Source organism: Pocillopora verrucosa, chromosome 11, assembly GCF_036669915.1.
Source record: "Pocillopora verrucosa isolate sample1 chromosome 11, ASM3666991v2, whole genome shotgun sequence".
Lineage (NCBI taxonomy): Eukaryota > Metazoa > Cnidaria > Anthozoa > Scleractinia > Pocilloporidae > Pocillopora > Pocillopora verrucosa.
This window is the reverse complement of record NC_089322.1, coordinates 17,981,676-17,995,281: the sequence shown is the minus strand read 5'-3', so window position 1 is coordinate 17,995,281 and position 13,606 is coordinate 17,981,676. Positions and strand designations below refer to the sequence as shown.

Genomic DNA, 13,606 nt, shown 5'->3' with positions numbered 1-13,606 from the left:
ACAGTGGTAGTGGAAGGGTCATGTTGATTTTGTCACGTGGGTAGGAGCAAAAGGTTGTGCTTTACACAGCCATAACAATATTTAAAATGCGTTGATTATTATTTTGGGTCGTTTTCAATTATTTTATTTTTAAATGAAAATATGACCTTTAACTTGGTGTCAGAGAGAAAGAAAAACGTCAAGGGGCCTAGAATTAACCTAAAAGGTACAAAATAATTTAATATTATCAACTGAGTCGATAAAAGACGGTGAGGATTGACCTGGATTGCAGTGGGCAATCCCTAGAATTGCAGGATACTAAGCCTATAAACAGGCTCTGGTTGGAGGGGCTGAAGAAGAACTGTATTCGAATGAAGCGGCCGGCGGCGCGTTGTATAAAGCGATGTAACGTCTTTCTATCTCTTTGTAGGAGAAATGAAATGCTGTTGGCAAACAAACCCACCATAGTTCGTCAAGCGGCTGCTACAGCTGGACCGGAAGAAGAAAAAATTAAGAAATTTGCCACCGCTATTGTTGAATTTAGTAAGGTAAAGAGTGACTAGCGTCTACTTTCTTCTTTCAGCAGCACTCTTGAATCAGACATAAAGGGTCGAGAGAAGAAAAGAGTTTTTTATTGTAAACAAATTCTCATTTCAGTGCCATGGTATTATCTTTGTTTGTTCTTATGTTTGAGTGTTTTTTCTTTATATGGTTCATATTCAGCCCCCCACGAGAAGTCCACAAAAAACTCGACAGGGAGAGACTAAAAATGAGGATAAAGAGGAAACAGAGATTGTTGTTCGCAACAAGCAGGAGACTGCGTCCAGACCCCCGCAGTCACAGAAAAAGTCTGTAGTGCCCAGTACCGTATCGAGAAAGGTATGTATCATTCACGTTTGCGCAAAGTGACCGAGTCCTGAGTGGTTTGACATTTGATTGATTGATAGGGTGGCGCGAGTTTTCTAGACCAATCACTGAGCGAGGTAGAGCTAAAGCGATGATATCTTAGATTGCTTTCGACGCTCTTTGTAAATTGCCATAATTACGTTACTATTCCACGTAACTACGAAAGCTCCAAAATAGCTGCTTCAAGAATTTCTTACAAGTGTGTTAAATTGTGCTGGGGTATGCCTTTGTTTGATCTTCTTTTGATTAAATAGTTTGGCCAATTGAAAAGAATTCCAAGGAATCAATTCTTGATTACTTAAAGTAAGCATGCAGTGAAGAGGTAATGTTTCCTTCTGTAACAGGCTCGGAGATTCAAAGGAAGAACAGCTGAAGAGGTTGACATCTTTAACGTGAGTACACTGTAAGAAAGGAGACAGCGTTTGTTGTTCAAAAGTTTGCCCGTTTGATACCTGCTGGTTTTCAGAGTTGTTTCCCTTTTTGGAAGGGGAGGGGGAATCTTTTTCTTCTTATTTCGATTAGTCGATTTGCCTGTAAGACTTGTTTTTCTCGTCACGTTCGAGATCTGGCGGGTCACTGTGTTGTGTTTTTGGGTATAATTCTAAATTTACAGTACCCCTCCTCACCCTGTAGTATAAATGGGTACCAAACTCTCAGGGAATGTTAACAAACCACTGAGGAGATAACCTGAGACGGACAGGTAATCCATTTGGCGGGGAAGGGGGAAGAGAGGAGGGGGGGTAGCGATACCCCTGGTCACTTCATGTCTCAGAAACTGAGATGTTCTCAGGCAGCCATGGACCAGTACAAATCATAAGCCTCTCTCTTTTACGATGACTATATTTCTTACACGACTGATTTATTCTCGCTCTTTCAAGGCGATTGAACGACTTCAGGGCTTTTTGCCAGAATACTGGCGATCATCACAGCGAAGAAAAAAGCTACGAGCCGTCAGCTGCGAAGAATTGCCTTGGAGAGCCCAGGTGCAGATTTGTACTAATATGTTTTGATGTTAGATGACTATGGCAATAAACATTCAAGAATAGAAAGTCTTTGCTTTCCTTGCCACCTATTATAGTGAGATAGCAGAAAAGATCAGTGTTTACTCAGTCTGCTCTGATTATGTGGGGCTCGGCTTGGGTGGCGTAATACCCCCTCCTTTTTTCCGCAAGTCTGGTCATTGCCCTAAACTCAATGTCAGACGGTTGTCATTCACAGCTGGTAGCGGGTCAAAACCGTCGGCTATTCTGACTGTAGCCGAAAATGGTTGCTGAATGATCGGGCGTAATGGCCAAGCGAAAAATAGAGGGTCTGTTTACTGATAGCGTCATCGTTGTTGTCTGTTTTCATCATTTTTCAGATGGGAATTCTTCTGGCGGGTGCAAGTTTTGATTTGTTTCTTGACAAAGTAGAAAGTGGACAACGTTTGGCAGACGTAGGAGACGCCGAAAACCCGTTATACAGGTTTGATACACGAGTTTATAAAGTTTGATTTCTTTTACCAGTCCTGTAGTTTACAACACCATCAGATATTAGTAACAGACATGTGAACATCTCTTCTTCAATCTTAGGACGCTGTTGGATTTTTTATTTCCATTTTTATTTCCTAGGCCTTCGTATATGGATCCTGATTGGTTTGGCTATGCTACATCCGGGACCTTAATAGTGTCGTGGGCTGGTGCGTCAAGAAGAGCCTCACCCGAGCCCCCCATGGGTTTTAGCGGATCAGCGAGGGATACGCCATTTTCTCAGCGTGCTCCAACAGGGTCGCGGTCACACCCACGGGAGGGGACCAGGTAAGTATTAGATCTTGTAGAATCCCTTCACAGCCTCCCTAAGTACCATGCGTCGTACTGTCGGTGAATAAAAAAGTTCCAATTTTTGTTTTTCCCTTGTTATTGTTGTTGTTTTTTTGTTCTTTTGAATGGTCTTGGCGTGTTGATTGACTGATTACCTCACTTGTTTTTTTACTTGCTAAAAGACTAAAGGAATGCCCTATGGATCGATTGATTAACGGTTTGACTGTCCGTCAGACTGATTGAATAATTGACTGACATGACACTTTGATCAAACAGGACTGGTAGCAGAGTAACAGGGGTCACCGGAAGTGAAGGTTCCACTGCAAGCAAGTCACCCATGTTCTTCCTGCTCTCCGCGCTGGACCATTTATCACGAGCCATTGTAAGAACAAAAATTCAGTTTTATTAAAACACTTCAAGGAACAATTCAATACCTTTTTCAGAATCTCCGTCTCAAAAATTAGTTAGGCTCGTATTCAATTGTTACCTGTAGGCCCAGTACTTTTCACGAAAAATCCCTCCCTGGCAGTAACACTCGCAAGGTGAACTTGTCTCGCGACGTTTTCGTTGAGGCAAGTCTCACTTTTGGTTCGCGACTTGGCCACCTGCGTTTACCCGCGCTTTGAGCAATTTGCTTGGTTTTAATCTGAATTCTTATTGGTTCTTAAGGGTATTTACCCCTCTTCTCATTGTTGTTGTAATGACTTTGGTTTTCTGACACTCAATTGAAAGCACTTTGATTGTACCCGATTGTAAAGTGCTCTTATGTTGGAAATAATTTCACCCGTACATCAGCCAATTATCCTCACAGAGTTATTCAACGTGATTTATCACTTTAGACGTAAGAGTGATTGGCAAACGATATATTCATAGGTATTGACTTATCGTGGCAAGTACTGGATCATGCTACAGAACGCCTGCCGAGCCCTATGGAACATGACTCAAACGGTGCTCATGCGAGTCGTGGCAGGGACGCTCCACCTCGCTGAGGACCCTTTGGCTGAAGGAAGCACTGATATCGATGTTCTGAGAAAGGCCCTGTGGCAGAAGTTCTATTTTGGGGCGGACAGGTTGTTGGACATGATGGTTTTGATTCAAGAGCAGGCAAAAACAGAATCTGAACAAAATAAAAAGGTATGAATCTTTGGTGTAGTAGGGGGGGGTCAATTTCCTTTAGTCCCCCCTCCCCCTTAACACACTGTTAGCGAGTGATCCCTCTCTGTTCCCCCCTGAAAACCATGTGATGTCGGCCCCCTTTGCATTCCGACTACACCAAATGTTGATTCCTCGTCAAGCAATTTTGCCCCCAACGCCGGTCACTTCATTAAACTCTGGGCTATGATTTTCTTAAATCTTTCGAAGGCCGGAATTGTATCTTGACTCTCGGTGGCCGTGAGTTTGGTAGACATTTGCGTGACATCCTCGCTGCCTTCTAACGTGACTCATTCTCTCCCTTTTTTCAATAGCGTGACAAAGTGAAGAGGGGAGATCTGTTGATTAATGAGAAGCAAGGCCTGATGGGAGGAGTTGAAGATGAGAGAGGTGGAGCGAGTTTGTTGTTTGAGATACCGCTGGACAACTCGAATGTTGCGGATACTCGCTGGCTGAAGAGGTTTATCCTCTACGCAGTGGAGATGTTGTTCTACGAGAGGAAATGGGAAAGGGCTGTCAGTATTATCTTGAGATTCAATGCGCTAACCAGGTAAGAACAAACTGAGGATCTATAAACATTTCATATTTGAGCTTTTTTTTCAGTTGAATGTCGAAAGTAGCCAGAATTGCATCGTTTATCTCTTTACCAACCACATGACATACTCAAATTTTGGACAAGTCTTGGAATACCACTGTTACTTCTTTTCTCCTTGCAGTCCTCTCACTTTTTTTTTTTCACTTTTTTTCACTTTCGGTGTTCATTCTATCTATTTGATCGTTGGCTTTGCTTTCAACTGTGTCTTGGTCTTTATTTTTTCGCGTCTTTTAAGGCCCTCTGTTCTCTTTACATCACCTGTCATATTGGTTAGAAGGATTTTTTTGGCAATCAGCAGCTTCTTGAATTGGAGGCTATTTCGTTTATTCTCATGACCGTTACACTGAATTAAAAAATTATCCTTCAGGAAGAAATTAAAAGCCGGTCACTTACAGTAGTAAAATGGTTAATTTTATTCTTTATTGACTCCTTGTTCGGATTGGCAGTTCAACGCAGATGAACCTTTTTATTTTGAAAAGTGTTATTTGAAAACTATCTCCTTCGTTACCTTAAATTTGTTTATTGATTCTCCAGTGCATGACATTGCTCATGACACTAGCGTGACAATTTATCACCTTTAATGCAAGGAGAAAGCGTGAGCTACTTGCAAGGTTTTCAGCAGAGGTACGCCGCCATTCTGACACAACTTTCTCGTTTGTTCCCAGGAGTCGTTATGCCGAGTCAGTGCTACCTCTCCTTATCGTCGCACAACGAAAACTTCAGGAGCAAATCAATGACCACGGTGGTCCGTCAGGAAGTCAACCTCTCATCACTATATCCAAGGAAACGGGTATTGCTGAAGAGTTTTTCATAAAGCCATCTGAGTACATGTCAATTGAGCCCGCGGTGCATATTGATCCTGAAGGCCATGATGTGTACCGCGGTAGTGTGGACGCGCTGAGACTCGTCTCAGTCCCTCTGGATGTGAATAAAAGCCTCCAGGCTTTGCACCAGGCCCTTGAGTTGAAGCATCACACTGCGCGGTCTCTAGATCACAGTCGACAGCTTTTGTTGTGTTACCTCGCGGGCCAGCAGGAAGGTAAGAGAATACGATATGCAAGTAAATGTAAAAGCAGAGGATGGAATCGCTCAGATGAAACATTGCTCATCGTAATGATAACAACGGCCTCTGTATCAATATGTTCCCTCCCTAGGCGGGACAAGCACCCGTGTGCAACGCGGGTCATCCCGTGTCGGGTTCTTACCGAGCCAAGTGAAACCTCCCACAGATGTTCCACTGGATTTAACGAAAGAAACGTTTGACTCTGTGGAGGATGTGCAAACATTTACACTTCAACCATCGCAACTGGCTGTGGTAATTGCTTCCTACGATAAGACAATTGGTAGGCTTCCTACGATAGATTTGTTTTAAAAATGATAAGCGTGTTAAGGGTTTAAAATGCAAGTGTACGTCAAAATATTTTTCTGTAGCTTTCAGTTTGATGTTCATTAACCAGTCAGCCCTTAAGGGTGACATCTAATTTCTTTTCACTCTATCGCCCTTGAATCAAGTGAATAGGTCATGAGTATAAAAGGAAATGATCGCCAATTTAGGAAGCTCCTGATTGGCAAACGATGCCAGTAACACAGGAAATGCTGAGAGGACAGAGAGGAGAATATGTATGATCATGTGAAGGAGTAAAGGGTTATATTGATCACCATCTTGTGAACAATACTACACTGAAATACTCTCACACACAATAGATTCATCTACAGATTTAGAAGTTGAAAGCATGATCAACAGCACCCCAAAAATTTTCCAGCAGCTTTGATATATGAAATTATCCGATAGGGTTTTATCAACAGGCTTAAAAGCTAGAGCCACCCGGAGCGGGAGCTAAGTGGAATTGTTAACTTTATGTTTGTTCTTTACAGAAATGTTACAGTTTCGCAAACAGAAGAGTCTGGCTGCTCAAGCCATGCATGAACTGGGTAACATAATGTTTCACAGTGGGAATATTAGGTTTGTACTTGACTGCGATTAATGAGTTTTTTTCTAGTCATTGTCATTATTTTTAGGCTCATTCATGATTGTAGACTGTGCTTCCCACTTGTTGCATCTTTCCCGGTGCTCTACATCTGATATATTTCACTACGATTTTGACCGGTATTTTTTATGGAAAGACGTGTTTAGTAGCAGCGATAATAATTTTGGTTATAGTCACAGTGATGATAATAATACTAATGAGGATAATGATAGTTATAATAATATATTATGATAATAACAATGATAATAGGGATGATAATTTCAGTGGTAGTGTTTGCCTTGGAAAAAGGCACTGAGGAACAAATTGGTAAATTTCCCGGATATGTAAAATTGCTGGAATCCAGAAATCTTGTGTGATAGAAATAGCGCACACTCTGGGAAAATTTTTACCCATCAAGTGATGTGAAAGAAACTCCTCTAGCGCCTTAAAGTCATGGTTTTATCTCGACCATAAATGACGAAAGCAAACAAACGAAAGGATATGATAATGATGACAAGTTTTCCTATGGTGCACGACTTTGAACTCCCATGAGTGACCAAGACAGAATTTCTCCTGACAATATCTATACAATATCAACCAGCTAAGAGATGAGAATTAAGACAAATATCAATTTGGGGATAGTAAGTTGATCCAATACTAAGTTCTCTAAACTGACATTATAAGAATTGTATGGTTGACAGTAAGGAGAATTACAAATTTGATCGGGGAGTTAAAGGGTTAAGCAATTGTCGTTGTGGCATATTACACCGATGAATGAAATAAACTCAGTCACAAACTTCTTGAAAAGATCAGTCTTCATTGATACTTTTTTCAAAGTGTACATACAATGTATGCGTGACAATCGTGGAAAACTGCTTGATCAGAAAAATACAACTTGCTATTTTTTCTTTTTTTACGAACCCAACACAGGGCTGCATACAAGTGGTGGGCGGAGTCTCTAGACACGATCCTCAACACAGCAGATTCGCTCAAAACGTGGCGTGATTTGACGTCATCATCTGATACGTCACTCAAGCCCGGTGCTGCTCTTCTTCAGAGATGTGGGCTATGGGGATGTCTCTTAGGAGGTGTATTGGCCGCTAATATCGCACAGTAAGTCAATAAGAAGGCGTAAAAAACTCCTAAGTAGCTTTTACCCTTTTCTACCTAACACCAGAGGGCGTTTTCTTCGTACTGTTGGTGCTGACAAGGAAAATTTTTTTAACAATCAAGAGCTTGAGATGGTGATCATTTCATTTATCCTTATAATTTAGATGTTTGATGCAGCAAAAAACACTGTCGAGAGAAATTTGGTGCCATCACTCTCACGGGTGAAAGGATTAAGCAATGCTTCTTAATGCGTTCGCCTTATCCTTGAGTAGACCTCAGAAACAAGTCATGACCTTATATTCTGATTTCTCTTCTCATCATTCTGTAATCAGTTCTATGACATCTGATTTTCTTATTCTTTTATTCTACAGATACATTCACACATCCAACCTTGGTCTCCGATTAGAATGTTGTCTCCTTTCCGCGACATTCTTCAAGGTGAGAGAAGCTTTATCCTCGTTGTTTCCTCTTGTAGACTTCTGTTTGCATTTCCATGACGTTTTCAATTCTTTTCAGGCGTTGTTCTGTTCTTCGTTACCCCACCCCACAGCGGACAAAGACTATGCTTTATACGAGGTAGGGGCTGGGTGCGAGGTGGCCGAACTAATACCTGGGATTGATCTTCTGTCCGACGCTTTTAGAAGTAATGGACGGTCAGTTCTGGCCGCGCTTAGATGGATCACAGAGGAACTGGCTCGAGCAAGATACCTCATAACGGTAAGAGAGCTATTGCAGAAAAATTATTTCCTTAAAACAGGAGCCGCAGTGGTCTTACCCGAAATTGATATTACGCTTTGCTTTGGAGCGAGAGGTTTGGGTTCGAATTCTGACCTGGTCACTGTGTTTTAAATGTGGTATGGTTGGCCTTTAGGAAAAATTGACGAAATGATAATGAGGAGGGGGGGGGAGGTGAAGTTGTAACTTGCCATCGATCACTTACCTATCTTGAAGATGTGCTAATATTCCTAGTTATTTAAGTTACAGCTTACAATTACTGTGAGGAAACCGAGATAAGCTCTAGCAGCTGTTTGAGTCATTCTCTTTCGCTTTCAAACAAATGCTGTTTACTTTCTTTGAAGTGTGTCGCTATATTAATGGAATGTTGTTTTGCTTCTATTTTTCGCCAGGTTCTTCCATTGATCACACTGTGTTTGTACTTCTCCACACATGTGGCACGTGACTTGCAACGATCTGTGGATATAAGAATTCTCAGGGTGAGAACCTGCCTTTTGTTACTCGTGTGAGGAGTCTTGGAATTATGAATAACTAAAAGGACTGTTTAAAGCACCAATGTATCACTTTTTTTACCGAGATGGGATCGGATGGTATGGTTTTTCATTTGTTTACCAAAGGAATGAAGGACAGTGTAGATTATTACTTAGAAGCGTGGTACTTTTTTAACTATTTAAGAACGACCCTTCCTACGGATTGGATGCGCTTTATTCGAGGGCGGCGTTGATTTATCTTTTTGTGTCTATCTGCGGCGTTCATTCGACGAAGGAGTTTGATCGCGTGAATATGAAAGGCGTAGATAGAAAACAGGGCTTGAAGTCCTACTCAAGTTAAAAGCTGCGATGAAGTGATATAGTCTCTACACCACTGTCGCTACGGTTCTCTCTATTGAGGTTCTTAGATTCTAAAGCATAACTTTTATTTTTGCATTCAGGTCCGTGTCCTCACCGATCTTGAGATGTTCTCAGAAGCAACAAGAGTTTTGACGTCTTTACTTCGTGGAGAAAAGCTTCCTAAAGTTTCTGACGGCGGTTTTAGAACAGTAGAAAACAAAACGGTATTTCCTTGTTGTCTGCAAGATAACTTTGTCAGTTTGCCATTGTATTTACGTTCTTTGGTCAACTGAATCGTTTGCGATGCTATTTCGTTTTGCTTTTGTTCACGTCATATATACAGTGCATTGTTTAAACGTGGAACATTTGATTCTCCGCAGAAACCTCCGCCTGTTTTCAATAACAAGGAGTCTGTTATGAGTGTGGGCAACTTAGCAGTAAGTGACTAATTATGGCATCCTTTTTTTTTACTCAAAGATAGCACTGTAAGGTATCCTTTTCTTCCACTAGAGCATAAAGTTGCTTTTCACATGTAATGTGACTGGTCAGAAAAGATATGAATGGAAATCAATGATCGTAACTTTTTCCTTGAGTTGAGTTAGTTGTGTCTTGTTTTCGATGGTTCCTTCGCCGGGCGAAAACCATCGCAATGAATTTTACCAAATCTGGTACCATAATAGAAGTCGGCCTTAACCCTTTACTCCCTAAGATCAGTATGCATATTCTCCATACTGTTCTCCATACATTTCCAAAGAGGCTGACAAGGAGAATTTGTTTATCAATCAAGAGCTGCTTTAGTTGTTGATCATCTCCTCTATTCTCATGACCTCCATGTTTGATTCAGGGGTGATATAGTAAGGAGAAATTAGATACTAGTCACTCTTAGGGGCTAAAGGGTGAAAGATCTTCTTTTTCCATGTGCATCATTCTGATGACGCATCATGTGAGATTCCCACGATTGCTAATGAGAAAGACTATAGATTGTTAATGATTTATTACTTGACATCTAAAGAACTTAAAACTCAATTGACCGACTACGAACTGGCTAATTTAAAGAGTGACTGATCAACCAACCGACTGACTGTCTGACGTACAGACGGACTGATAGTCTGGCTAGCTGAGTAGATGGCTGATCATAGACGGACGCACAGCGTGACTGACCAACTGAATAACTGACGGATTGACTGTCAGCCGATTGCTGCAGTCAATTTGATTATCAATCTAGTTACATTTTTTTATTGCATTTCCAGGTTTTGAACTACTTGTTGGATCACCGTCTGCAACCGTCCTTGTTAGTACTTTACGGTCCACAACTTACTGGACAGCTCACAATTGCCCATGCGCATCTGATGATCGCCATCGCGGCTACAGTTTATGCCATACCAGCAGACTGCCACCAAGAGTATGTACTGATTTACCACTAGCACTTGGACACTTGACGTATAACTGGTGTCTGAGCCGTAGAGCATTGAAAAATTGAGTGTTCTAACTTCTAAGTAAATTGAACGCCCATTCAAAGAGAAGAATACTTATATGCATTATGGATAGCGGTACCTCCCTTAAAGGTTTCCCGCAAGAATTTCAGCCATGTTATTTAATTCTTTCAGACTCACCCGTTATCTGGAGGCTAAGGAAGAAGAGGAAGCTGCATTGCTCGAGTTACCAGTTCCCCCTCTACCGTCCCAGTCTCCAACTGGAAAGAAAAACCCCAAGAAAAAGTCCAGCGGTAATACGCAAAATAGTCGAGAGAAGAGGTCTCAAAACCGGCGAGACATTACACAGACTAGATTTACACCTCTATCAAAATAGCAATCTCCCTATCACTGCCTCTACTCCACCCCTGTGAGGAGCTTGTAAGCCCTTGAGGAATCCAGTTTGTTGGTTTGTGCCCCTCAGCTGGTATGAATACGCCCAATTCCCTCCTTCAAATCGCGCAACACATAATGTTTCTATCTAAAGCAACTACTAAACTTGAGATTTTTCTCCCATTTTTTCAGATGAAGTTATAAGTCTTAAGAGCAGTCAAGTCGCTCAAAGACGAAAGCTGATTGATCCAGCGACCATTACCCCAGAACTGATTAAGGTAAATTAAACGCATTCCTACTCGCCGTTTTATTGCAATTCGAACATACTGCACGATAAGAAATAATTTGCTTTTTGCTCTTTTGTAACACTAATGGAATATCAGTTTCTCTCCAACACATTCCTACTCGCCGGTTTATTAGAATTCAAACACTGCACGATAAGATATAATTTGCTTTTTGCTCTGTTGTAACACTAATGGAATATGAGTTTCTTCTAAGTTGCTGATGTTCATGCTTGTTTTACAGGGTTTCTTATTGGCTACAGCAGAATTAATATTGACAAATTTGTGTGACTCCCTGTCAGACGCTCCAGACCAAGCCAGTTTTGAAGATGAGCGTAAGTAACTTCGGGGTTTTCAGCTTTGATTTTCTATTTGTTGACATAATCTGGTTCCAAAACGATTTCGAAGCATCAGTCACCGACATTCCGTAATTTTTACAAATTCTCTGACACCAAGATTTAATTGTCACTTCTCTTCACTGTATGACATACATTTATCATAATCTTCGCGCTAAGAATTTAGTGTTCCATCAAACGATATCCTTTGGCTGATGCTTATCTTTGTTCTCATTACGTCTCTTCTCGACAATATATTGACATTGTGAGGAGACATTACTCATTGGTCACTCCTGGTAGCGGAAGGGTTAAAGGAGGTTCAGTGCAGTTTTACGTCTCGAAAAATCGCAGCGAATTTCTTCAATTTTGTCACGCGCAATTTGTCTAAATGCCCTACATTCATGATTACCCTTGTTTTCCTTTGTTTTTTTCCCTGTAAATGGCGTTTGCCTTCTCTAGCGAATCTTTATTTAAAGCTTTTGTTTCAGACCTAGGAAACAACTTGAAAGACTCTTTCTTTTCTTTGACAGCGCTAAGTATGTCCTCTGTGGATCTGGAACAGATTTGCCTCTCTCGACTTGAGCTGGCGGAAATTGCCAGTCAGCGACATCATGCTCTAACTAGCGGTAACATTGTGTATGCGTGCATGAGAGCGTTGGAAGATGCTGCGATTTTGAATGAGCTGGACTTAGAGAAACGGTAAGCGGAAAACATGTGATCACTGAGAATTTAACCCCTTACTTTCGAAGATCGGGGGTCTGTTTCGTGAAAGTTGTGGTAACTCTACGAACTTGAAGCCTGTTGTAAAGCTGGATCAAACGAACAGAAGAGAGGGGCTTGAAACATTCTGTTTTGTTTCCCTTGTTACAGAATTTTCTATGGTACAGATACAAAGGCTTTGTTAAGTTTACCCTTATTTATATCTCAATCTTGAGTGTGAACACCGATAACCACTGAGACTTAGAAAAACAAGTTCCTTATTTTCATAAATTAAATATAAGAATTACGTTTAACCTTTTGCATCTTAACAACAGAATGCACATTCTCTATACAGTTTTCTCTATAGGGTTTAAGGGCTAAATCGAGAGAACACCCTTTTGTTTTAACCCTTTTTTTTCCTTATCACCTATTTGCCCCATGATGTATTGACACTGTAAGGAGGCATTACATAATTGTGACCTCAAGAAGTTGAATTGTTTCTATTTCTTTGCAGTGCTCCTTCCCTCATGTCTAGCCAAGTCCGATCCGCGCATAGTACCGTCTCAGGGTGGGGTGGGGACCACTATTTCCACAACCAAGCGCGTTCAAGGTTGGATGCTAGGCTGTGGCTCACTTGTAGACTGACCCTGGCTCATGGACTCGCAGAAGAGGACAGTGGAATGGGGAAATTAGGGGGCTCGACAAGAAGTGTTACCAGCTCTATTGGAACATGCTTGCATCATTGTCAACAAGGTAACGTTGGGTTTGTTTTGAAGTTTTAAGAGTCGTGTGTTAGGTTTAGCTTTTCTTAGGTAGACATTCACTTTTATTTGCAGTGTTGACATCTCCAATCGCTTGAAAGGAACTATTGCCATCATTGATTATCTGTCTTTACAAGTTAAGGATTATCTTCGATGTTTTTTGACACTAAAGTGTCCTTGATCAATAGCCATCAGGCGAAATTTCTTTTACAAATCCAGATAACCAAACCTGGTGACAAGTGATACGAGAATATTATATCATACGAAGCAAAAGGATCTCATCATAGTTTCTATTTTATGAAGCGACCTGGAGTATTCTACTTTCCCCCTTTCGCAATTTTTATGGCATCATTGACCAGAATATTTCTTTTCAATATCCATAACAGGTTTGGACGAAGCAGAAGCATTTGGTGACATAGAACTTATGGCTGAACTCTCCTTGTTGAGTGTAGTCCAGAATTTACAACAAGGAAAAATGGGGCCTGACTTGCTGGAAACGCTAGAGGTAGAACAAATGAAACTTAAGAACTTTTACATAAACGTTGAATAATTCGTGTTTGACCGTAGGCAAGGAAAATGATTTCGCACTTCACATTTTTTTCATTTAATTACAAAATAAAAAAATAAGATGACCCGCAGTTAACAGATTTGC

The 13,606-nt window shown here is 41.0% G+C and overlaps 1 protein-coding gene across 1 annotated transcript in view; it reads left to right on the top strand.

Moving 5' to 3' along the window:
- The window catches only part of LOC131777200 (cilia- and flagella-associated protein 54), a 38,495-nt gene that overhangs the window by 20,122 nt on the left and 4,767 nt on the right, over positions 1-13,606 (top strand). The window contains exons 28-52 of the mRNA XM_059093433.2: positions 410-527; positions 703-858; positions 1,230-1,277; positions 1,764-1,868; positions 2,246-2,349; positions 2,496-2,681; positions 2,961-3,066; positions 3,558-3,818; positions 4,151-4,386; positions 5,097-5,470; positions 5,586-5,774; positions 6,307-6,394; positions 7,329-7,511; positions 7,880-7,946; positions 8,025-8,225; positions 8,636-8,722; positions 9,175-9,297; positions 9,454-9,510; positions 10,324-10,475; positions 10,681-10,799; positions 11,071-11,156; positions 11,404-11,494; positions 12,025-12,193; positions 12,708-12,946; positions 13,341-13,459. Coding sequence (XP_058949416.2) covers positions 410-527; positions 703-858; positions 1,230-1,277; positions 1,764-1,868; positions 2,246-2,349; positions 2,496-2,681; positions 2,961-3,066; positions 3,558-3,818; positions 4,151-4,386; positions 5,097-5,470; positions 5,586-5,774; positions 6,307-6,394; positions 7,329-7,511; positions 7,880-7,946; positions 8,025-8,225; positions 8,636-8,722; positions 9,175-9,297; positions 9,454-9,510; positions 10,324-10,475; positions 10,681-10,799; positions 11,071-11,156; positions 11,404-11,494; positions 12,025-12,193; positions 12,708-12,946; positions 13,341-13,459 — 3,664 coding nt within the window. The remainder of the gene's footprint in view (positions 1-409; positions 528-702; positions 859-1,229; positions 1,278-1,763; positions 1,869-2,245; positions 2,350-2,495; positions 2,682-2,960; positions 3,067-3,557; positions 3,819-4,150; positions 4,387-5,096; positions 5,471-5,585; positions 5,775-6,306; positions 6,395-7,328; positions 7,512-7,879; positions 7,947-8,024; positions 8,226-8,635; positions 8,723-9,174; positions 9,298-9,453; positions 9,511-10,323; positions 10,476-10,680; positions 10,800-11,070; positions 11,157-11,403; positions 11,495-12,024; positions 12,194-12,707; positions 12,947-13,340; positions 13,460-13,606) is intronic.